Source organism: Phaethon aethereus, assembly GCF_964289735.1.
Source record: "Phaethon aethereus genome assembly, chromosome: 3".
In the NCBI taxonomy this organism is placed as follows: Eukaryota; Metazoa; Chordata; class Aves; order Phaethontiformes; family Phaethontidae; genus Phaethon; species Phaethon aethereus.
In genome coordinates, this window is record NC_138576.1 from 57074835 (window position 1) to 57100648 (window position 25814).

Genomic DNA, 25814 nt, shown 5'->3' on the forward strand with positions numbered 1-25814 from the left:
GGTGAGACAAATTAATCCATGATGAAACAGAGCTGTGCTAGGACAGAGTGTAACTCGCTTACTTCTTTTCACTCTGCAAAGCGTGAAACTCTCCACCATTACAAAACCTTGCCAACAAAACACACTGTTTAAGGCTGTGTAGGTCCCGCACAACTTCTTTGCATAACCACACCTCTGAAAATATCATTCACCTCATGGCACCCAGAAACAAAAATTCTTAAAACAGCCCAGCAGTCACAAGCAGAATAGAAGATAAGCACCATAGAAACATATTTACTGTTTGCATACAATCCTGTAAGTCTTTGGAGACTTCATACCAGATGCATTTTATCACCAATGTTCTCATATGCTAAGACAGTTTTAATCCTCTGTTAGCCCACAGCTGTTATTATTACTCTGCTGCATAACCACAGACTGTGAGTTTTATTTAAAAGGAGTGTAGAAAAGTTCAAACGCTCGCACAAACACAGCTTGCATATTGCAGTGGGACCACTGTCCCCAGAAGCCTCCCTATGACCCATCAATCATCCCAGCGCTTTCAAAACAAAAAAAAACCCCCGTAAAACCCCAACCAACCAAAAACCCACAACCTTCAGCATTTAGGTGCTTTCAAAATGCTGCTCAGATACATGGCAACTGCCACTCTGGGTAGGCCCAGATATAAGTAATCCTGAAACTGAGGGATTTTACCTTCTAGGCAGCAATGCTACTTTTGCCTTTTATCAACTATAATGTTTCTAACCTCGTGCACGAGACTGAAATTCTGGAACTGTTGTGACCAATGTTGGCAAACTCTCCTCCACTCTTCCCTTTCTCTGATCAGCTGGTAACACCCTCAAGTCGCCCCAAGGGTTCAAGATGTGTTAAAAAAGATGAAATTCACTTTTGAAATTTTTTTGCCATAGACACTACAGTTACACAGCTGCACTGCATCACTCTGACATACTCCTTTTCCTCTAACTTTCAACACAGGAATTTCCAATCTCATAGTCTTACACTGGACTGAAGTCTCCAAACATCGAGCTCCTCAACCTTTTGTGATTCTAGAAGCAATTCACGTACGAGTGGGCGCAGGCTGTGGCCTGAGCTCAAGGCACAGGGGAACCTGACAGGAGCCCACCCTCAGACTTGCATTTACAGAAACCAGACTGCAGCTCCCACAACCAGTTTCAATGACAATACCGTATCTAGGTACCATGGAAACCACTCTCCTTCACAAATTCTCTGGTTTTTTTTGTCATGTGTGAGTGTTAGAATGCTATGTTGATAGCAAAGTAAAAGTTATTAGAATATTATGTGAGCATCAGGGGTTTCATTCAGCTCCTTTGGACAAAGGGAAAATAATCCATTTCACTTCAAGTGTCTCCGTCTTGACATGTCCCTTCCCCTTACACTCCAACTTAAGAAGAGGAAAGCAGGCAATATCCTGCTCTAAAGTCATCAACCAAGCAAAGGGATGCAGAGGGGAGAAAAGTTTGTTTTACAAAAAGAAAAAAAAAAAGGTCAAAAAAGGCAAGAATGAAAAACATCCTTTTGAGATGGACATTTAAAAGTATTCCTTATTTAAATTGATGTTTGAGAAGGAAATGTCATTGAAAGATGTATAAACTTTAACTCTTCTATCCAATTGATTAATACAAACATTACACTAATAACTGATTTCACAAACACTTCTGGCATAAATCTTTCCAGCTATCCCTCAAGGTGTAATATTGTCTCCAGAAATGGAGGATGGTGGTACAGTAACAAATGGACAAAAAGAGAACTGACACTCCTTTTGAACTAGGAGAAGATCCTCCGGTACACAGAAGACCACTGCTGTTACCTGCATTATGCACTGAAAACCTTGTCTTGTATTTTTGTTCAGATACAAAGATTTTCAGGCTTTTTTTCTCAGAAGAAATGTGCTTATTGTTGTTGTAATTATTCTAAAAATTTCACCAATACTCTGGACTATGCCTTTTGAACCTCCAGCTATAATTTATAAGTATCCTGAGATCAAATCTTCCCTGTGCTGCTCCCAGGTACATTCTTTCTGAAAGAACTCAGCTGAAGTGACAGGTTATCCAACATAAATGACCCAAGCAGTGGCTATGTGCTCTATGGTCCCCTATAGGCAGGTCTTTTGTCCCAATTCCCACTTGTTAGTTATTAACATGCTAACTAGATGACTTAGGGAGAACCCTACCATTTTCATGAGGTAATGACTTTGGCCTACTGCCACGTCTTGTAAAAAACATGTATCTTTTGCTCCCTTTTCTTCTATTTTCTCAAGCATTCTTTATTTTTGTAAACAAAATTTCAAGGCTTCAGTCATGTTTCACTACTGCAGATCAATGATACTTTGTAAGGAAGGAAAAGTTAAAAACCTGTCGTAGCAGATCATACCATTCTCTCACCTTTCTTGGAACTACCAACTATTACCCCTACACGAACCACTGGCACTAGAGACTAGGCTACGTAAGATGTTGATTCTGTGTAATTTTTTTCATGGTATTTAAGGAGAGTAGTTCTCCTTATTTGGCTTCCTGCCTGCCACTGGTATTTCCATCACCACACAGTAACTTCTGTGTTGAGCCCAACAATTTAAATCAAACCAAAGATTGTCAATCATCAGGAAGCTAAAAGCCCACACTCAAAGGACTGAAACCTATGAAGTGATGTATGCCAGCATGGTTGTGGCAGGTCTCTGCCAATGTCCCTTGCTGTAGAAGAAAGCAAAAGCCCTTGATCCTGAATGTCACTATGTTTGGGGAGAAAGTAAATTCCGAGCATCAAGCAGCTGAGAAGGGCGATTCACTAAATTTGTCTCAAACTTCTATCTTTCTGATGCTAAGGGGATGGGGGACAAAAGTAAATCACAGAATATTTTCAGCCAATTATGCACCTAAGGAAAAAAAATAACACCACTCTTTTTAAGCCCTTGCAAACAGCAAAACAGCCCACCAGCTACCCTCTTCTCTTGTAATGACCATTAGCATGCCCTAACATCAAGTAACTATTTCTAGCTTGCCTAAAGCCAGGTCTGTAAATAAGCTGCTCACTTTCAGCTGGTATATGCGGATGACAAGATGAAAATGCACTAACACTGTGTTGCCCCATCTGTTTAGAGAGAGGCTGTTGGTGTCTCTCCTGTGCCCTGGACATTAGCTTTCAGCACCTCACTGGATCACGGCCTCCTGCCCACTCCCTCCTGCTCCCCGGGAACCCCTGGCCCTTGTGGGGCTGGAAAGGAGAGAGCAGAGTGAGAAGTTACTGGGGTTGAAGGAGCTGTGGGGTAAAAACAGGGACAATCTTGTGGTAATATGAACAATGCTCGCCCTGAGCAAAACTGTGGGGCTGATCCCTGGAGCTGGGGCCCTGGGATGATGCTGAGGGTGAGGGACTGATAAGGGAGAGGTGGTGAGGAGGAGAGGCAAGAATCCAGGCAGCACTACTGCGGCTCTCCTTCCCCTCCACGGCACACCGTGGGTATCGCCCAGCGAAGTTGCCACAGCTGGAACAGGGACCTCCGCTGTGGCCCACCCCGGCATCACTGTGCCATCAAGAGAGTTAGTGCTCTTCTGCACATCAGTGAAGGGAGAAAGGCAGGCCAAATACTGGCCTCAGTGATAAAAGCATCTCCTCACTAGGGCATTTGTATTTGAAGGTCAGACTCAGAAAACACTTAAAAGCAGGCTAGGGAATGACCAAAAAAGGGTTCACATGTGCATTTCAATTATGGGTCTGCTAAATTTGCAGTCTCTCTTGCCCACAGGCAGTAAGGGGATGTTTCTGGTGGTGCATATACCCTGTGCCACTATTCTCTGCAGACAAACATGGGGAAGACAACATGCTATGCCCCAGGAAATGTCGGGCCAAGCTCCCCCCATTCTGGATGACTATGGCTCTACTTACAAAGCCGGCTAGAATCCAGAGAAAAACTACCGGTACCACTTGACACTAACTGGATCCATAAGCAAAAAGAAAATTACAGCCATACAAGTGAAGTATCAAGGGGGCACAATGACGATGGACAGATCTCAATTTTGATTTGTTTGTAGTTTTCCTTTAGCTCAAAGAACCCCCTTTGAAAAGCTCAAGTCAGCTTAAGGGACATGGGATAGCAGAGAACAGAAGTCAGTTGAACTTGCACGAGCTTGGACTGTCTTCAGAGACCAGCACTAATAATAAATAAACTGCTTAACACACAAAGCACTTCTGAGTATGTCTCAAAAATATTAGTACGACATAACTGACATTCACATCATTTTCTCATATTCACATAGGACAAGTGAACTCTGGACACATGCTTACACAGACAGTCACATATGCATCGTGGAAATACACCATATTTTCTTCAACCTGGGACCAACTCATCTGTTCTCCATAAACCCATCTTACCTCACTTACTCTAACAAGAAAGAGCCTTTAGAAACCCACATCTGCCAGAGAAGCACTTCCTCCCCTCAACTTTTAAGAGACTTAAATTAGCATAAATCTAAGTCCTACACTACAAGTCAAGATAAAGGTCCTGTATCTTCAAACACTTCACGGACTTTAGAACAGAGCTTACTCCACCACAGAAGGGACACTAGTAACTTCATAATAAATCAAACGACAATTGATGCTTACCTTTAAAAGTTGTGAGTTAACGAGAAAGAGTTGCTTTAAGTGAAAATGCCTCAGAATCAGGATGCAAAGTAAAAAATATAAACAGATCCTTCTGTATTACAAATATAATTTATTCCACACAGCAGCTGGAGGTATGCTGCTTTGTTTTGTTGCTTAAGAAGTTGGATACTAATTTTATATCCCTTTGTTTTAAAGGCATGATCTCTTGGGACCACAAGTCCAAACGTGCAGAGTACCGATAGGGAAAGAGATCAAGTAGTAAACAAAGTCCTAAAAACAATGCGAATACATTTTCCGTAATTTGGAAGACAATGCGAAGAAGAACTCCAACAACAGCAAAGTTCATGAGAAAAAATAATCTCAAATTTCCTATGCAATAAAGTTGGGATTTTTGGTGAAATTACGAGCCTGCAGTTCAAAGTGAATACTACTTTTCCACGAGTCATAGGAGAACTTATCTTGAAAAGAAGATGGGAACACTGCCTCTGGGAGTCAAGAGGTGATCTCTGTTCTGGACAGACTTATTTTTTAAATTACTCTTCTGAATTGCATAGAAGTTGGAAATGCTAGCCTGACCCATGGGAACTAAGCTAGTGCTGAAGCAAGGCAGGCAAGAGCACAGTCAGCAACCGTACTCTACTTTCTCAAATGCGCCGGGCTACTGAGTCAAGGGGGTGTGAGGCACGAGTGCAATACAGACACGACTGCTCAGAGGACTGCACACGCTCTCCCACTGTGGGAGGTTTTTGACTTCTGCAGTCTCCTGACAGAACGAATACAGAGCAACCCTTGCACCTCCCCTGCTGTTATCAGCCCTGCCAAATACTAGAACTTCCTAAAAATATTGAAATCTACAGAATAGAAAACAGTCTGGCACCAGTTCCACAGAAAATGATCTGGGATTGCAGCCAGCCAAAACTACACAGACTTGTACTGCAAAAACACTACACAAGCATGGCCTGTGAGACAGACAAGCGCTCGGCCGGAGGAACGCCTCAACTGGCCACTTTGGACACTTAAGGGAAGATGTACGAATCAGCTGGGGAGATCTCAGTGAATAACAAAAGCTACCAAAGGTCTAGAAAACATGACCTAGGAAGACAGACTAACTTGTATTAGGAAAAGTTTTCTGATGTTTCAGCTGATTAATCACCAAGAAAGGTAGTAGAACATCTGCTATTGCAGATAGCAATAGCATAGACATCTACTAGGAGTGCCACCACTACAGCTTGTCCTCCCTACGGCCCAGCAGATAGGTTAGATAGGTCCTTTCTAGCCCTACGTTCTCTGATTATTGCAAAGATTTAGGTTATTATGTGAAAACTAATGTTAACAAAACCCATTTCATCATAGTATTCACCTCTGAAAGGTGAACTTCTAAAACTGCTACAATAATTACTCTGTAACAAAATCTTCCTGAAAGTTTACCAGCCCAAGATACAAAAGCCTCAACCACAAGTTACCTGGGTGATTGGTGACACCAGGAAAAGACAAATGCATCTTTTTCAAGCTATTATTGTAAGCAAAGAATATTGTACACAGCAAGATACTCTGAGGAGGTTCCTCACAGCCCTACTCCCTACACAGGACTTCCAGTTATACATGCATGCGCTCAGACCCTGGGTGGCATAAAGCTTCAAAGCTTCCTCAAAAATGACATCAAATTACCACTCAAGTGGGTATGCTAATGCTGCAGATCTTAACAGACCATCCCATATTAAGAGAATTACAGCTTTACATCAGCTTTACATCAGCAGTAACGTAAGCACTCTCAGAGCACATACAGTTTGATGTCAACTACTGAAGTCAGGACAATTTGACACAAGGCAAAGAAAATCTAATTCTGTTGTCCCAATGAAAACATCTAAGCATAATTCAGCTAATGAATTATGCTTAGGATGGAAAGCTAATGATTTAGCAACTGTTTTAAGAATGTAAATGTTATTACGCCCTGCGGAATCATAGCTATTCACTAAAATTATACTTCTGTATCTACCTTTCCTTAAAAAGCTGTTCAAATGCCGTTAAACTGTCTGGAAGGGAACACTGCATGCACAGTGTTATTCTCAGCAGTTTATGTCATATGTTCAGATATTTGGCATTTATTCACATATACCCTATGCAGAGTCCCTGCCAAACAGTGCCAGGACCACACTAGAGACATCTACAGTAGCTGGCCAGTCTCAGGAGACACTTGCAATTGTACCAACACCGTAGTTTCAGTGTTTTGAACGTACTCAACAGACGAGCAACACAAAGAATTAAAATGTGATGCCATAATTTTCTAAACCAATACACACACTGTTGGCTCCCTCTGGTGCTAAGTATAATGTAGTGTTACATACTGAACTGCCAGAGAAGTAAGGCAACGACATAATCCTATTATTTTGTACAGTAGGTGATAGACATTCCAGTAGTAAGTGTTACAGCAGCAGATTTCCTCTTACAGACAAAATCCTTAAGTTCTTATTCACAGCCTGTACCAACAGCTCTTATGTGAAGAAAACATGACACATACCTTTAAGAAGTGCCATTGTGATCCTGTGCGCACAACACACACCAGGCTCCCTCCCTCACACCACATTTTCACTTCCTACAAGTATGGTCTCCAACCCATTTTTAAGAGCAGATTTAAAAACCAGTTTCAGGCTCAAATTCATTAAATCGTCAGAGATTCCTAGAGTAGTTTTAAAAAGCAAATCAAAACCGCCGTTAAACCAACCTATTTATGATACTTTGTTCATATACACTCAAAAATATGTATTTGTTATGCCAAACAGACTACACAAATCAAGTCAATTTTAACTAATTTATTACTAAATCTCCTGTTCAACACAGTGTATGGAATAAAGCCAGTTGTTCTACTCACAGATGCAAGTGGATGCTTGGGTCTTTAAAAATTCTATTCACATCTTTGAATTTCTAGTGACACACCAAACTATTCAAGTATGATGATTTACACTGTAAGCATTATTCCTTGAATAATTTTTAACGGCTATCTGAAATTTGCTTGCAGCTATTCCAAGCTGTTAGACTTCCAATGCAAAACAAGGAAGTTTAATAATCTAATCCAGAAGGGCTGGATTTGTGTTGCTTTTTTATCATTGTGTGGAAAGAAGGGAAGTAGGCAGCAGGTTTCTTTTTCCTCCTCCCATTTTTAACAAGATAAAGGTAGAACAGTGTAAGGATACTGCCCCATACAAAGCCTCCTTTTCCTATTTATCAACACATTTAATCAGCGCTATGCGGAACAAAGTGTGTGGTACAAAATGATGTTAATCTCCACGTCCTGGATTAGCGGGGCCCCAGTGCAGTTCCCAACCCAGAGTTTAACGTTAAAAAATGGGTAATGACCCTATGGTTGAAAGGGAGGTTGGAGACAAGGGCAAGAGAAGGGTGTTCCCAATGTGCTGCTTTTCATCCAGCTGTTCCTTGAACCCGTCACCCAGGCTGGCTGCTATCCTGCTCCTCCGGTTTCCAGGCAGCAGGAACTTAACCCATCTCTCCCAAGGGTTAAACAAGTCTTGCTGGCATCCTCCAGTTACCAGTTTGTAAATTCAGTATGAGACATGACTTAAGAAGATGACACTTTCTAAAATTCCATAGGAGCCACAGGTACATAGGGCCTTCTCAGCAAACACCTACTATCAAACTCAAAAGAATTCCTGAAAGCATTAATTCTGTAATTTAACTACCACCATCTTAAATCCTAATTAACCACACTTTAGCAAACTTTATATAGTTAGTCTAGGTCACTATTCCCAAGTACATTCAATTTCTGAAAAGAAGTTTAAAGTAATCTCAGGAAGACCAGGAGCCAGAAGACTTTGGTTTACTCCCAAGCATCATCTTGACTCTCAGTTCAAGGCCTTGCGTCCCCACATGTTAAATATGGATACTACCAAATTTTTGCTTAGTGATGTTTGATGCCTTGAAATAAGCTATTATTCACACTTAAGTCTTATTAATACCCCATCTAATATGAAATATAACACTAGTGCTTTATAATGGAGTTCTATTTCTAGAATTTTGAACAGCAGCTATGTACCATTTTCTCCATGAGTGAAAACAAAAATATTTCTATTTGTCACAGAAGACACTACGTCTTCTAAAAAAAACAAAAACAAAAACAAAAAAACCCCTCTTGTTAAATATTTCTAAATATGCAACGTCACTTTGTACTAATTTTAAACAATACAAACCATCTATTTTAAATAGTTTTACTTCATTTTAAAATAATAACTTTTAGGGCAATATTTTGCCCAAATGGAAGCTCAATATTCAAAAAAAAGAGCCTTTTCGTTACATATTATTAGAATCATTCTAATTTACAACATGCTTAACTGTTACACCAAGTGTCTACTTAAAGGAAATGACTGCAACATCACTAAGTGGTCTTTCTTTTGCTTCAATAGATTTTAGAGTGTATTTTGCCTTTTCAGCTGAATGAAAAGGAATCATCTCAACCGGCTTCTGGTCAGAAATCCAGAAAGAAATGTATTGACTATCATTAAGTCACATGAAAGTATGCCTCGTACAAAAGAAGAACCAGCACACTGCCACTGAATTATCAAAAATAGCTTTTCTTCCTCAACATGGACAGTATCAAGTAACACTAGCAGACAACTAGGTTACAAGTGGACTTCCAGTGTGAGAAGAGTAACATGAACTGCCTTTAGTTGCCATTGTATAACAAGCCTTCCTGGAGAGTGTGGAGGATTACATGCTCAGCAGAGGCACCAAAGACAGCCCTTAGCCATCACAGGCAACATGCTTACAACTGCTGCTGTACTTGGTACCTGAGAGGCGGGCTGCTGGTTATACAGCATTACTACTGATATAGCAAGCCTGAAAAAACCACTGTAATTTAGACAGCCTTTAAGCAGTTGATCAAAAGGTTCTGACAGAAGAGATCTAAGCAACAGTTAAGGATGTTTCCATTTTAACTGCTTATCCCCTTGGGAGATCACCACCTCTGCAGGGGAGCCGGCAGAGTGGGATGGTGTGCCCGTGCCTCAGCTGCTGCAGTTGGTTAACTTTGCCTACCATCTTCAGCTGCACAGGCAGGTAAACACACACTAATCCGCCACAACAAACTGGGGAAGCTGGTGCCGACCTCCATCACTACAGTGCCAGCAGGGGTACTGGCCAGATTGCTAGAGGACAGAAAACACCTTAAACCACTGCAATGCCTTGCTCTGTTGCAATAAAGGAACAGATCTTGCACAAGCTTAATTCTCCTGGACCCAAAGTAAATTATGCCCAAGTTGTCCATCTCCACCCATTTAAAGAGAGGAATTGCTAGATGGAATATAAAAGCATTCATAATGGATGCCTGACATTCCTGTGATCAGCACACACCTGCTTTACACAGTCCTCCTCATGCTGTGGAGCAAACTATCAAGAAGAGGGCACAACTATTTCAAGATCAGAACAACTACTCCTCTTTCAACCACGAGCCAAGAGTTTATTATTAAAACACAGATGAAGCCAAATGAGAATTACGTCAAATATAAAATGCTCTTCTTAAATGTCCTCCATCCAAATTCTGCAGCTCCTGATGACATCTGCTAATTTAGTGTAAGCTTCATTAAGCTCATGCCCTTTATTAAAAGCACATTTTCCTTGTTAAGGCTTCATTTTATGCAAACATCAAGAACTCCAGAAATTACTCCAGATATACCAGAAACTTAACAGCAGTGAGTTGCTGCGAAGGCCCATTTCAGATTGATAGCAATTTTAATAAGAAGCGATGTATTTATTGACATATAGATCCTGGATTTATTATTTTGTTATCTGAATAATTTTTATGAGCATTTGAATAGGATTTTACCACTGAATGTTACTGCAAAGGCCAATTTCTCAAAGCTTTATCAACTGGCTTCAAATATATTGCATTTCTGTATTTATCATGGAAAAGAAAGTAAGTGCGATGCAGTTTACCAAATTTCATCTTGCAAGTCACTTCCAAGACCTGTACAACCCCCCAGACTGCTAAGAAGCTAAGATGGGGAAGCTGACAGCAGAACTGGCTGTTGGTCTCTCTCTCCCTCTTCCATTGCAGAGGCATTAAACTTGTAAGTAAATTTCCAACTCTGTAAAAGACTTTTAGCCAGCAGACAGTCTTCTCTCCTAGCAAGGAATAACTCCCACGTATTTGTGCATCAATATGTGCTGGACTGGAATCCAACAGTTTTACTGAGTAAGCAGATCTCCTGAAAGCCAGTTTCTACATCATAGCTTTTACGTCATCTAATCTAATCAATGCAGTAGAAGCAGGTCACTCACCGATCGATCACTATCTCTTTCTGTCTTAGCAGCCCCTCTTTAATTTTCATTAGAGATTCCCAGTTGCTGAAGTCCTGATAGCTGGTAGCTGGGTAACTTTGACGAGATGTTCCAGTTGGAACCTGCATAGAATAATTGTAGAATTAGCCTCCAAAACAGTAAAGGTAAATATCATCCTAGATAGTATGGCATTTACAAAGCAGTTTGTTGTTTCAGAAACCTAACAGTTGTTTCTCAGTTTAATTCAGATTTGTTTATATATAAACAATTGTATTTACAAAGAAGTTTCTTGAAACAAACTTCAATCCAGTGTCAGTGATTTAAAACTGAATTTATCTTTTCTCTACTAAAGAATCCCTAGCTCTGAAAGCAGTTTGAGGTGAAAAGCTTATTTAGAATTTAAGTACATAATTAAGACAAACACCACATAATGTTCATATCCTGCTGCAACTCTTGTAGTACTACAAACAAGATAACTCGATAGCTTCCGACCTGCTGGTAACTGTGGGTAACAGTTACCATTCCTTTAACTTGTTTGACGCCCACCTGTAACTTTAGCATATGAGAAATTGCCCTAGATGTGTATGCATTTAAAATAGAGAATATGGGAATACAATTCTGGTTAAATTCTAACTGCTTCCAAGAATAAAAGTTTCACAAGTAACAGACTTCAGGCTTTCCATTCATCTTCACAAAAAGCCAGGCTATGTGTCTCACAACAAACTGCGGATGACAGTTGAACTGAATATGAACCAACAACATTATGGTTTGGGAGAAAAGTAAACAACTAACTGGGATGTTTAATCAAGAAATTTTTTATATTCAGAAGCTAAAAAGTATCACAAGTATTTATATCAGGAATTCACATAAGGGAAGGTTTAAGTTAGAACTTTTGTGATCAGACTGAGGGATCCCAGCACTGGCTGCCATGAGGTATCACCTAATCTTCCACCAGTTTTTTAATGACTGAAAAAAAGATTTCTCTTTTTATTATCTGGGAGGCATCCTGAACTATGTTGCCTTTTTATGGTTTTAGAGGACAGCAGAAGGGGAAAAAAAGTGAAAATATGGATTTTTTTTGTGTTGTTCAAATAGATTTCAGAATATTTTTATTTGTATTGCTCTAAAATGTTTTAAATGTCATTTGAAATTACAATGAACTGTATTAAGACCAAGACATATCTTCAACAATTAAAATTAGGTAAACAACTGTCAAGCAGTCCATGCTTCTGGTCAAAGCTTTACTGTGAACTGTAACACTCAGAGAGAATTCATTGCCTAAACCCCCATACCATGATGCGGTGAAGTCAGGGACCAGCTCCTGACAGGTGTGGTCTCTTCTGTAAGCTGAAAAAGTATTTTTTCTCCATTCAGTCTAGTTCAGTTCGATCCCTAGCTTGCCCATTGATAAAACGGACAGAAACACATTTTCCATCTTTTAATTTAAAACTTAAAACCAGATGTAAGATGACAAGACTTACTAGTTGTACAATCTTTCAAGACTGTCACACACACCTCCCCCTCCCCAAGTTTAATTCATAGGCTGCAAGGAATATTTCCTTTGCTTAATAAAATGGATAGCTTCAATAGTAAAATTAGTTATGAATCATTAAAAAAAAAAAATCAAAAGTTCTAGACAGTAAACATTTCTGGCCAAAGACACACTGAAAATGTTGACTATGTTCCTTGCCGGACAATATCAAGTATTGTATCTTTATTGAAAAGACCATATTGACTGGATAAACGGTGCTTTTTGAGGAAAAGTAAAATGTGAAATAATATTAAAATCAGATTTTCTCTTAAAATGGTTCACTGATTTATGACTATGGTTAATATTTCTTATCCCATGCTCATTCATGATTACATCCCACAAGCAATAAAAAACACAGAAAACATTTGAAATTCTCTCGATTGCTGTGCCTAAGAAAAGTGCCTCATACTACTGCTTACTGAAGCAGTAATGAAAATTTTGTGGGAATTCAATTTGTAACATCTGCAATTTCTAGTAAGTCAATCTATTAAACCTATGCCTGTTCAAGGAAGTTATGTTATAGATGGCACTGCACTCTACTGTGAGGCAAGGAACGGCAAAGCTAAGTGCTGCCTGGATTAAGATCTACCACCCACTTGTTAACATTTGCGATAGATTTAACAGTTGTCTTCCTTCATTTTTCATGTACAATGATCAATATTAGCATTAAAAAAATCCTACATCAGTGATATCACCGTGGCTTTTTTTGTTTGTTTGTTTAGCAGAGGTCTGATAGAACTTACAAAAGACACCAAGTCATGGTTCTTCCTGTAAGTAACACACGTGCAAAGTCTTTAAGGATCAATGAATCTAAAATTAATTTTGCCTGGGTCGCTCAATCCAGACTAGATAACTTCAAAATTGTCTTTGGTCCTTACAGAATACCTCAGGATTGTCACATATTGTTCCGTACTACAGTTATCTGGCAGAATTAACAGGCACCAGCACAAAACTCTATCAGTAAAAGTCTTAGTCGCACATGCCTTTGTCACTGTACTTTATGTCATGAAATTTTTTTCCTTTGCTTCTCCCATTATATTGCTGAATAATGCTTTTCTATATCCACCTCGATACCATCATGCTACAGTCAAAAAAAAAAGAGAAAGAAACAGTCCTTAATGCAGTTGGGATTAGACCCTTACTTTTCAGAGCCAGAAATTCCACCTCTACCCAAAAGAAACAACCCACAAGTGTTTGACATGGTAAACACAAAATATATGGCTTTATAAAGCCAAATCAACCCATCTACTGAGCAAGGTGAAGTTTGTCTTTAAGACTGAACTATAAAAAGGAAGATATTAAAGATTACTATTGAAACCCATCTTAACTGAAAACATTTTGGAAGCCACCAGTGGTTTCACTAGCAAAATTCTTCAAAGCAAGACCATTACTTCAATCTAGCACCTTTGCAGACTTCATAGTTTGTACTAAAATTAGAAAAAAATGCTTCAACTTTAGTACAGTAAGTAACTATACAAGAAGTCAATTAAATATTAAGGCTGCTGAAAAGCAAGGCAATGAGTTCTGCAGAGTAGTATTTTTGTCAACTACATGCTAACGATAGTGTTGTCATTTGGGTTTTTTTAATCTAAGATATAAGGCCTTCTTAGCTGACTGACCGAGATACTTTCAGCTTTGGAATATATCTAATCTTTTGAAGTATATACGTGATGTATATACATATGTATCAACAAATAAAATATTATTTTGTATTATAACTGTGTGCTTCAATTTGTCACTCTGAACAGATCATAACAACAAAAAATATTTGTTTCTGATATCATGTTTCAGCCAATTTAAAAAAAAAAAAAAAGAATACGCTAAAAATAATTCTCAGCACTTCCCAGAATAACAAGACACTTCACTCATATATGAGCACATGGTGTTGACTACTCCAAACAGCCTTCTAGCTGCTTTGAATGGTGTGGTAACACACAGGTGGTCCACTTGCATTTGAGTATTTTGTCTCCTAAGGACATCAAACCAAATAGTGAGAGCAAGATACACTTTTAGGACTCATACACAGAAAGCCATCCACAACTCCAAGTCCTCAACTTGAATCTTCCACAACTACGAAATAAAATACCAGCTTGAAACACACAGCATTCTTTTCCATCTGCCCTATAAAATACAACTATTTTTGTCGCCTGGCACCTCTTCCAAGAGTATCAGCCTTGGACTGAGAACATCTGTTCAGTTAAAACAGTATCCTTTGCACAGTGGCGTCCAAAGGTCCTCACTAGCTTGTTTTTTGACAAGGGCTTGGCCTTGACTTTCACGACCTGGCAAGCCTTCAAGTCCCTGCTGAGGCACAGCTAGCTGCTGGGAAAAAAAATACTAGCTTATATGCAAATATGTATTGCTGGAACACACATTGCTGACTGATTCCATCATGTTTCTTAACAGTGGGAAAATGATTTTTCTCTGGACTAGAGGGTAAAAACATTTGGATAACTTAGGCTAATAATGGCTGGGTTTTTAATTGTGATAATTATAATTATCGTCTCCGAACATGTTCATAGTTTCTGCCTGAAGCAGTTCACTGTCTCAGCACACAGAATAGCACAGCATTCCATGTAACATGCTGTATCACAAAGTTAAGGTGGAATCCAAAAATGTCAAAATGATAGCTAATCTCAAAAAAAGCAATGGATTTTAAAGGGTTGGGGTTTTTTCTGAAAGTTGCAGTTTAAATAATTTAGCACTGTCTATAATACAACCGTAAAGTTTTCACAGCCCATTACTAGCAGCTAGCAGAGTGCCAAAAGTTATGCTAAGTGAATGATCCCTTTTGGCCAACTGCTTGCACTGCCCTACGCTTTCATAAACCCCCCTCAGTATGTATCATTCTTCTCTTGCTTCATTTTACAGGCGTTCATTATTCAGGAGAAAGAGAATTCCTTGCATCCACAGCTAACCCAAAGAATTGGGGCAACCAATGTCAGTAGGAGCGCAAACAGTTCCTCTTCTTTGACTGACAATGGAAGAAACAAATGTGAGTGTCTCCACGGGCTGTGCCTTAGGGACACAGCACTTGCCCTACCACCTCACTGGGCAACGAAGGAAAAAGAAGAGGTGGATGTGGCAGCAACAAGCCCAAATGCACTATTATCACAGACATGACTCTTGCTCTTTGCTCCCCTGTGATGGGGAAAAGGATTAGCTCTGTAAAGACAGAGCAGCAGTCATGACGAACTCTGCAACTGCTCCTTGCCCTGGGTAAGGAAAGAAGGATTTACCGTCCCTTCCTCCCCACCCAGATTTCTTCCTAACATCAGGCTGAGTGTTTCAGCTCACAACATCTCAATTAATTCAGACAATCCCAGAGGATCATCCATCTTCTTGCCAGTAAAACACGACGGGGCTGGTGGCTCTCATGCAGGAAAAGCGAGAGGAAGCTGCAATCATGGAATCAGGCCCTAATTTTAAAATCACTTTAAAAGCAAGCAAGGAATCATTTCTATAGAAAGAGGCTGTGCCTTGCTGGAAAGCACTAGAAAGAACATAAAGAATCATTACAACAAATTCCTAGATGGGTAAAAACAAGGCTGTGGACTGATTCAGGAAATCCTGACTTGTGTCTGTATTTCACCCCCACTTACCTACCACTCCACTCTGCTCCATCTTTGCCATTTAGGGAAGTCCATGTTTCTGCTCAGCAGTATACAATCGCAATAATTCTTGGCAGCAATACCTAGGCTGTATCACATTTTGCCATTCTTTCACAAATCTCCAGCAGTCATGGGGGAAAGAACATCTAATCATGCCCTTGCATCCTTATTCTAGCCCTGGTACACATGGCATTCTTTGGTGAATTTTTAATGAGGAGGAGCATGTAATTGAAGTCAAAATTGAAACATCATCAAATTGTGAAGTACTGAGAAATACTATTGTACAGAAGTTAGCATTGCCAACAGTAAGTGGTGAAATCCAGCACAGGGAAAGGAAAAAAAGATCAATAAGGCTTAGGAAAAAATCCCAAACACATACTTTACATAGACATGCAACGTGCAAATTAATGTAAGAGGGACCACAAATAACAGGGAGAATTAACTTGACAGCAGTTCACAATTTAACCTGCCTGAAAATCAGCTTAATAGAAGTCTGGATTGCCTACATATGATATGTCAGGTCACAGAGAAAGGGGATGAGGGAAGAAATAAGACAGTGACTTTAAACAGCTCTTCCCATCTGGAAGAACATGTTTGGTTCTGAGCATCATACTACCAGAAAGTCACTGAAATAGTAATGTATGTTCAAAGAAGAGCAACCCTAATGATTAAAAAGCCTAGAAAGCATGATTTATGAGTAAAGAGCTAAATCCCACAAAGGCCTGAAATCAGTCAGCAAATACTTTGTTTCCTAGGCTGAGAGTCCATACAAACCAAGGCTGATGGAATGAAAACCAAGATATGACAGTCTGGGCTAAGAGTTTCAGGAAGAAAAAAAAACGAACAAACCAAACCAAAAAAACAAACTAAAAAGAAGGAGAAAAGTACCAAAAGCATTCTCACAAAAAAAGAAGATTCAGATTTAACATTCTAGGATCTACACTGAATAAAGTTTAGGAAGTAAGGGGCAAGCCAGCTCTTACCTGATGACACATTAGGACTTCTTCTCAGTGTTAGGATTAAATTATGCTGGGGCCAAGTACATGTAACTAAGGACAGAACTGACTACGTTATGCCAAGAGGAGAATCATCGTTAGGTTCCAAGCTCATAGACTGAAACACAAGGTCAAAATTCATTTAAGAAATAGCTCACCTTAAAAATATATAGCCACAGTTGAACTACATGAACGCTACACAAAGGATTTCTACAGAATAAGCAGCCAGTGTGACATGCACTGTTATCCCAGTTTGCAGCAGCCTAAATTAGTGTTGGTAACTTGGGGTCTCAAAATCAGCTAAACAATACAACAAAAAAAGGACAATCCCCACCCCACCACCATTTTCTTGTGGATTTTTTGCTGTTACAGAATCAGATCCATCCAGTTTGGCATTGCAGTATCATACCGGGCATTACAAAGCAAGCATATGAAGTCCTCCACTAGTGCACTAATCCCCTCCTTCTCCTCCTTGCAGCCAGTGTTTAAAATTGCCGTAATGAGCTGTTCTCTTCTGCAAGGGGGCCAGCATGTCTCTTTGGTTAGATGCATTATTGCATCTGTTGTATGACTTTTTATAGCTTTTCCAATAAAAAATTAAAATGCTAATGCTGATTATTACAGACAACTCCACCATTATTGTATCTTTTAGAAAGTGGAAATCTTTCAAAAAGGAAAAAGAACCAACAGTAGCAGCATTAAAATGCCTCCTAAAAGCAGCACTCCCTCTAGCCATTAAACCTTTTTCAAGAACATTTGTCAAAGCCTCCTTCACAAATGAAATCCCCATTGCACACAAGGCATTACACGCTTTACTAGAGACCTCACGGACTTGACCCACATAAGACAGGGAGGAATTTGACTGTCCTACAAGTTACCATTACTTGTACATTTACTTGTTCCCCAGCATTGTTTATACTGCAGCTGAGGCTTCTGAACTTTATCAAGGTCAGGTTTGATAAGCACAACAAGAGAGGAAGACATGATCCCTCACCACAATAGCTTACGAATGAATTAAGAGCAAAGCATAGCAAGTACATGGTTGCTGGGATACTAAAAGAGATGGGAGAAAACAAATTGTAAGGTCAGGTATACTACTCACCACGGGGGGGGGGGGCGGGGAAGAGTTTTGCTACTGATGCCATAGTTACAGGTGTTTGATAGCAACTGCATGGTCACTTAAATGTGGCATAAATTTACACTGCTATCAAAGGGAGGGAGGGAGGCCTGTTCTCCTGCCCCTTCTCACCACTTCAAACATTCATACCTTTCAGCTCTATTCTGACAGCCCTAGTCCTACACCCTCCCTCTATCCCATACACATGAAGGTTATTATATCTAGGTCAGGCTCCTATCAGATTCATAGTACAAGGCCATGTGAAATCTAGCGCTGGCACACGCTGTTAAGTGGCAAAGCAGCATACGAGATGACACGTTTTGCAGTGGCACAGCTTTGTGCTGGATTACTATGAACACATAACCACAAGCTGAATTATCTCAACTCCAGATGGTGCCAAATCCTCCAAAAGTATTTTGGTGGACTGAATATTTTCTAAGCTTCTGAAAAAAATACTACTATGCAGTTGCTGTGACACTGTCAAGTTACCAGCCAAGACCTGGTGTTTAGATATACAATCAGTTCAAGAAAATGAACTTCCACATGAAGGTGGCATAAGAGAATAAAAACAGAAGTCTCCTACACTATTCTTGTCTTTCAAAATAGTCTGTGCTGGTTATCTGAATTAGGAGAGCTCACACAGGACCAGCAGCACAGTCCTAGCCTACAGTCAGAGATCGTATGTGTGGAAGATCTGTTCTTGCTGAGAATATGTATCCAGCAGGGGTTACTGAATAAAACAGGAATATAACAGGGGATTAGTAAGGGAAGTGATACAGAATGCTGGCCACCACTTAACTGGCAAGATTTCATTCCCTCTAGCAGCTTTGGCGGTATTGTGCAAAAGTCTGAAACAACAAACTAAGAAATCTCTGAAAAGACTTTGCAAGATCCCTACAGATGCATGTTGTTAGTGTGTGAGGCAAGGACAGTCTCATTACAAGAGACTGCAGCCCTGCTGCAGTCTTCTGTGACTTTCATCTCTGCCACCTTAAACTACTATGCTCTTAAAAGGGTGAAACCGGCATTCCCAGAGGTGCAGGCTTGATTATATACCCTCTTCTGCTTATCTTCCCAGGAACAATTACACTTCTCTTGCTTTTATGTGTTGTTATAACATTCCTCGATACTCCATGCAACACCAATATTATTTTTGTCAGAAATCCTTTCCATTTATATTCTGGCAAACGTTATGAACACAAAACACTTTTAGGTGCCACTTAACAGGACGTTAAAAGCAACAGTGCCTGGAATTTTCCACTGATAACAACTGGGTCTTTCCTAAGTATAGAAGCACTTGTTTTATTAAGTGTTCATTTTATCTTCCCATTACATTCAAATTCAAATGATCTTTACTTTAAAAAATAAATAAATAAATAAATAAATCTGGAGATGAAAGGGAACTTCCACAAGGAGAACACCTAACTGGGTGTGTTTGGTTTTTTTCCCTTGAAGCTTTTAGTGACAGCTTTACTGTTAAATTGATTTTTTTTTGTTTCCTATCCTGGCCTTGAAAGCAGCATGACCAAAAACGTGTCTACAGTTATTCAAAGCCCACTAAAAGACCATTGTTTTAAGTGCTGCACAAATGTAGGACATGTGTTATTCACTACAAAATTTTATGAACTGTACAAGTAAGACAGACATAGATTAGCGAAAAAGAATAGCTGGGAAGACAAGGTAAGTCACAAATCCATCACAAATGGAAGCACCCCTAAAACTAAAATACCTCAGTCATTTGCACTCAGGCATCCTCAACCAAGTATTGATTGTACATTGATGATATCTACAAATACCAGTTTACTAAGGGCCAGTGTTGATTGCTCAATTGATTCATTACTTATTACTTCTGCTCACAGACAAAAAAAAGAGTGGATGCAAAAGTGACCTAGAAAGCAAGCAAAAAGGTGTCTATTTTTTGCCAGCCTGCACAAACTCTGCAAGGATGAGCAGAGCTGGCCATCAGTCCTGCAGAGAAAAGGACAGGAGGCCTTGTATAACAAGAGGATAATGGAAAGAAAGTGCAACTTGAGTCAATATTGCGGTGGGGGGAGAAGAATACTTACTTGCTATGCAGTAATTGGAAAAGAAAATTTAAAAGAGCCTAATAAGCAAAAAACATCAGATTCTCTTAAGAAAACATGCAAACATATTGAAAGAGAGGCAAGTCACTCTAAATTTAACATGAAGCGGGAATATACATTTGGGGAAAACTGATGCTCTGCAAATTCTTTATCGAGGGTCCCAATTTTCCAAATGGAAGATCTCTAGATTCTGAGAAGGTTGTTGGCCCCTGAACCAGAAAACTGAGCCTCTCTTCTTCTGTGTTCCATTTGTTTAAGCTTTTAAAGACTTTAAAAGAAACATGACCCATGAGTGTAATATTCACTAGATTTAACTGAAGTTAAAAAGAAGGAAAAAACTCCCACAAAAATAAAGCAGAAATGTTAAAAAAATTTACATTACAACAAACCCAGGTATGCACACAAATTCACAAAAGCACACTTTTATGGCAACCCAGAACTGTCCTCTGTGGGCACTTGCAGAGAGAATAGAGTCTAGCCAAATTACTTGAACCTCTGCATTTCAAGCTTTGCAGATGCAACTTCTGTACATCTTACAACTGAAATGACATGAGGAAGGAATTATTAGGTAATGTAATATACTGTTTTCCACTCCCTTTTAGGCTGATAAACCAAAATAGTAAGCAGAAATAAAGAACTCCCGCAACAACCCCCCACCTTTGTTCTTCTCCAGCTCTCATTACCATGAACACAGACTAAAAAAATACAAGGAAAAAAGACAAGGATATTCTATAAACAGCAGCAAGTGGGGGATTTGGCAAATCCACCTTACTGCAGATTGGAAAAAAACAAGTTCTCTACAAAAACAGCCTCATGCAGAGTTCATAAGGTCTATGGATGTCAGAGCTCCTGTACTCATTTACATCCGCTGGTGACTACCTTGAAAAACTTCAGCAACAGAAAAATTGGAGGCATACTCATCTTTTCTGCCCCCACTACAAGAATTCATCCTTGGAGGAACTAGCTCTGTTTCACCCAGCAAACCAAGCAGGACAGCACATAGACCTACTGTGACCCCCATTGCTTTGGGCAGGGATTCTACCACCATCCCTGTACAACATCACATACATCACATATCATCATGTAAACAGCAATTATTCAGTCACTTGCCCTAGAATTTTGAAAAAAAAAAAAAATATTTTTTTTTTAAACACACATGGAGACACCATGTACCTGCATGACTTTCTAAATTTCAGAGGGAATTACAGAGGCTTTGCACCTCTGACAAATCAGCTCCTGGAATCTCAAAAGTCAGACATTTGAAAATCCTGGCCTGAAGATTCTGTGTCATTAACAAATAGAAGAAATGCAGCCAGTTTTAACACTGGACTGTCTGTGAAAGTGGGAACCACACAAGCACGGAAGGTAGTCACACAACTTGTGTGCAGAATAAGTGACAGATATTTAAACTGTTTGGCTTCAATCCAGTTTATGAACCTTTCCCACTTGAGTTTATGAGGGGTACTTGAAACGCACTTGTCTGTAACAAAAGTAGCAGTATGACGTAAGGGTGCATTTGAACATCCATGTCAGTGTGTGAAGGTGTTTTCCTTCCTCAGGAGATAAACTGGGGGGAGCCCTAGCACCTTCTTAAAAGTATGAGCAGAGAGTAGAAAAAGTTCACACAAAAAAAATAAGTATCACTTCCATCACCAGCAATTAGTACTTGTCACTTGTAGGTCTCAAAGTATCTTAAAAAGAAACTAGCCTTGTAATTCTCATTCTGCAGAAAGGAAACTGAGGCAAGAGCAAGGACAATTTGTCCAAGAGCACCAGAACACAGCAGATTCTCTAGTGTGGAAACCATTTTGTAAGCAAAACACTGGTTTTAACACATACAAATGAGACCATCCCTGCCTAAAATGAAGGTTTTGATTGAATTAAAAAGAAAATCAAGGTCTTATCCATCCAGAACATCCTTGGAGCCAAAATGGAGATGAAGCTGCATCTTCTGCTTGAGAGGATCTGAATCTATTTTTCATCATGCTGGAAAACGTCATAAACACAGGGAGGTCTCCTGATGCTCCATCTGGAGATTCCCTTTTGTGTCCAATACTGAAAGAATGAGAGGAAAAAAATGATTCCCAGTGTAGTGATGAGCCACTCTGCTAGAACTGGGACATCTGCAGCAAACCCCAATAATATCCCATCAATAATAATATTTGGAAAAAACTGAAAGCTGGTTCAGTAACAACTAGTTCAAAGCTGTATGCACACCCCTTCACCTAGGGGTGAAAAAAATCAAATATATTCATATTGAATATTCAAGCAGGTGTGTTTTTCAGCTGTAAGTATATCTGAAGACCTTTTTTACACTGAAATGTCCCCTTTTTTCTTTCCCTTCCCCTCATCAAGCATGCTCATACTCTGTTCACAATGGTAGCTAATATATTAAACTAATCCAGATATATCCGTAATCTGTATACTTCATAGTCTACGCAAGTTATTGCAGTCTGAAGAGTTTCAAAGTTAACATAAATGCTGCAGTTTATTGCAAGGAAAAAAACCAAAAACTATAGAGTCCTCCTTTAAAACTAATAAACTATAAATATACATTTAGTCTCCTCTTAAAACTAGTACTAGAGTAATCCAATATAACATGAATTGGGCAACTGTATTTTAACACAGAAGATGGAGGCTTCATCTAGAAGGTGGTAACGTTCACATTCCAGAATGAACTGCCTTTAGTTTTCATTTTCTGATTCAGAGAGATGTCAATACTATTTTTATACCAAATACTCATACAACCAACTGATACAAAGGACTGTTATTTCAAAACCACAGGACCAATTCAATTCAATAGAGGCCACAAAAAGAGGAAAGCAAGTAAGTTTCTTCCGTAAGAAGAAAGTCATAAAAGGAGGAAGAAAAGCTCTCCTTCACATCAGCTCGGTGGCCAGGCAGCTACAGCCAAAAGAACCTGTGAGACTCTATGTGACAAAGTTTCCACACTCCAGTGAGTGACAGAAGAACTTCCAGGAGGAAGCAGCTGCCTGTAACAAAATACATAGTCAGAAAGTATTTGCAAGACCGGGAAATCTGTTCTTGCTACTCAGAGATGGTCTGAACCAGAGGAGTAGAGCAATGTTTTTATTTTGGCACATTCTATAATAGAATAAAGAAAAATACTAAGTTTTTTACCTCAAATTCTCAAGTGATAGAGTTTGGGATCTTAATTTTCTGGGGTGCTAGGAGCGAAACAGAATTTTATTTTTAAAATTAAGGGTATTTTTTCCTTATATATGTAATTGTGAAACAGCATTTCACTTCTGAAGAGGCAAAAGATTCTGCTATTTAAATAAACATCAGTGATTTCTGATGAAGTTAAAAAAATTACCTTAGTGTTTTAGCTACGAATTCCATAAAACAAAGAAAGGAAGTGATAGATGGCTGACCTTCATCATGGGAATCGTGCTAGTCTTATTTATAGCCACTCCATAAGAAAAAACAAACAAACAAACAAAGGCAATAGGCAGAAGAAGTAAGTGAAGTAAAGACAGACATAATCCTGTAACACCAACCATGAGAAAGAAAGGTATTTCTGGTTCACATTTCCCATATGCACATCTCAAAGTAGGACCCACTAAAAATTAGCCTGAAAACCCTTTAAATGTCTGATCTATACAATATCCATGTTGATCTGAATGAAGATCCCAGTGAAGCAAGATGTTGAGACCATTGGTCTACAAGCTCCCCCTCCACACTACATGAGGGTGGTCAGTGCAATACACTGCATGACAGAATACTTCATCTTCTAAATGCTGCTAACACATTCATCATTTGGGCAATGTTTATGCATTTCTGCTAGGACAACCTTGAGCTGAGGATAGATAGCAGCTAAATCTAAACCCCAATTGTTTCTCCTCCATTCTGCAGTTACTGTTTAAGTGGAGATAATCCAGCACCACCACTTGGCAAGTGGAACATGGTCTTCCAGCTTTATCTCTCCTTCATATGCCTTTGTCCTGCTGTTCATCCATCACTCATAACATGTCAAATAACACAACTAATCTCTGTGCTTCCTAGAACACTTTATCTCAAAGACACTCAACACAGTTTCTTAGGTATAAGGATCACAGCACACCACCTAAAGAACATTGTTCACCTTAACCAACAGAGAACACCAGTAAACACCAAAATACAGTTCTCTCAGTCATTTCATAGAAATAAAAAAGCCTTCCACTGTAATCAAGGTCACTGAACTTCCTATTCTGTATCATGTTGCTATTTTGAAGACACTTTGCACCACTGCAATTAACTGCTACTATTCACAGAATCATAGAACAGTTTGGGTTGGAAGGGACCTTAAAGATCATCTAGTTCCAACTTCCCTGCAACAGGCAGGGATACTTTCCACTAGACCAGGTTGCTCAAAGCCCCATCCAACCTGGCCTTGAACACTTCCAGGGATGGGGCATGCACAACTTCTTTGGGCAACATGTTCCACTGTCTCACCATCTTCATTGTGAAGAATTTCTTCCTTACATCTAAAACTAAATTTACCCTCTTTCAGTTTAAAGGCATTACCCCTTGTCCTATCACTATAGACCCTTGTAAAAAGTCCCTCTCCAGCTTTCTTGTAGGGCACCTTCAGGTACTGGAAGGCTGCTATAAGGTCACCCTGGAGCTTTCTCTTCTCCAGGTACTGGACAACACCAGCTCCCTCAGTGTATCTTCATAGGAGAAGTGCTCCAGCCCTCTGATCACCTTCATGGCCCTCCTCTGGACCCTCTCCAACAGGTCCATTTCTTTCTTATGTTGGGGGCCCCAGAGCTGAATGCAGTACTCCAGGTGGAGTCTCACCAGAGCAGAGTACAGGGGCAGTATCACCTCCCTCGACCTCCTGGCCACACTTCTTTTGATGCAGCCCAGGATGCAGTTCGCTTTCTGGGCTGCAAGTGCACATTGCTGGGTCACATTGAGCTTCTCATCAACCAACACCCCCAAGTCCTTCTCCTCAGGGCTGCTCTCAATCCATTCTCTGCCCAGCTTGTATTTGTGCTTGGGATTGCCCCAACCCATGTGCAGGACCTTGCATTTGGCCTTCTTGAACTTCATGAGGTTTGCACAGGCCTGTCCAGGTCTTTCTGGATGGCATCCCTTCCTTCCAGCATGTCGACCGCACCACAGAGCTTGGTGCTGAGGCTGCCTGCACTCAATCCCACTGTCCATGTCACTGACAAAGGTGTAAACAGGACTGGTCTCCACAATTATCTAACCTTCATTAATCTAGTAAAAAAGTATGCTTCACTGATATGAAAGCAAACAGGTATTTGAAAGAGCATGGCTTTTTGTGCTGTCAATATTTTGTCGTAAAATAAGAAAGCTACATGGGTCAAGCCTGTGCTAACTGTGTTGCCTCCAAGTGAAATAAGTGCTCCCTATGGGGTATGAGAAGAGGAAGGCCACGGTGGCTTTTTCAAAGCAAGACCCAGGCAAAATTTCTTGTTCCCCTACTTCTCTCCTAACACTGAGTCAAAGCAAAGAGAGTAAACAGGCATTATACACTTCTGAGCCCTGTGATCTACTTTAATGGTTAAAAGTTCACGCCAGTAACAATGACTGAACTGAAAA

General features: G+C 39.8%; 1 protein-coding gene across 1 annotated transcript in view; it reads right to left on the reverse strand.

Moving 5' to 3' along the window:
- CEP85L (centrosomal protein 85L) overlaps nucleotides 1-25814 on the reverse strand; it is a gene marked incomplete at both ends in the record, with an annotated part of 122943 nt that overhangs the window by 20723 nt on the left and 76406 nt on the right. The window contains one exon of the mRNA XM_081998174.1: nucleotides 10903-11024. Within this exon, the coding sequence (XP_081854300.1) occupies nucleotides 10903-11024 (122 nt within the window). The remainder of the gene's footprint in view (nucleotides 1-10902; nucleotides 11025-25814) is intronic.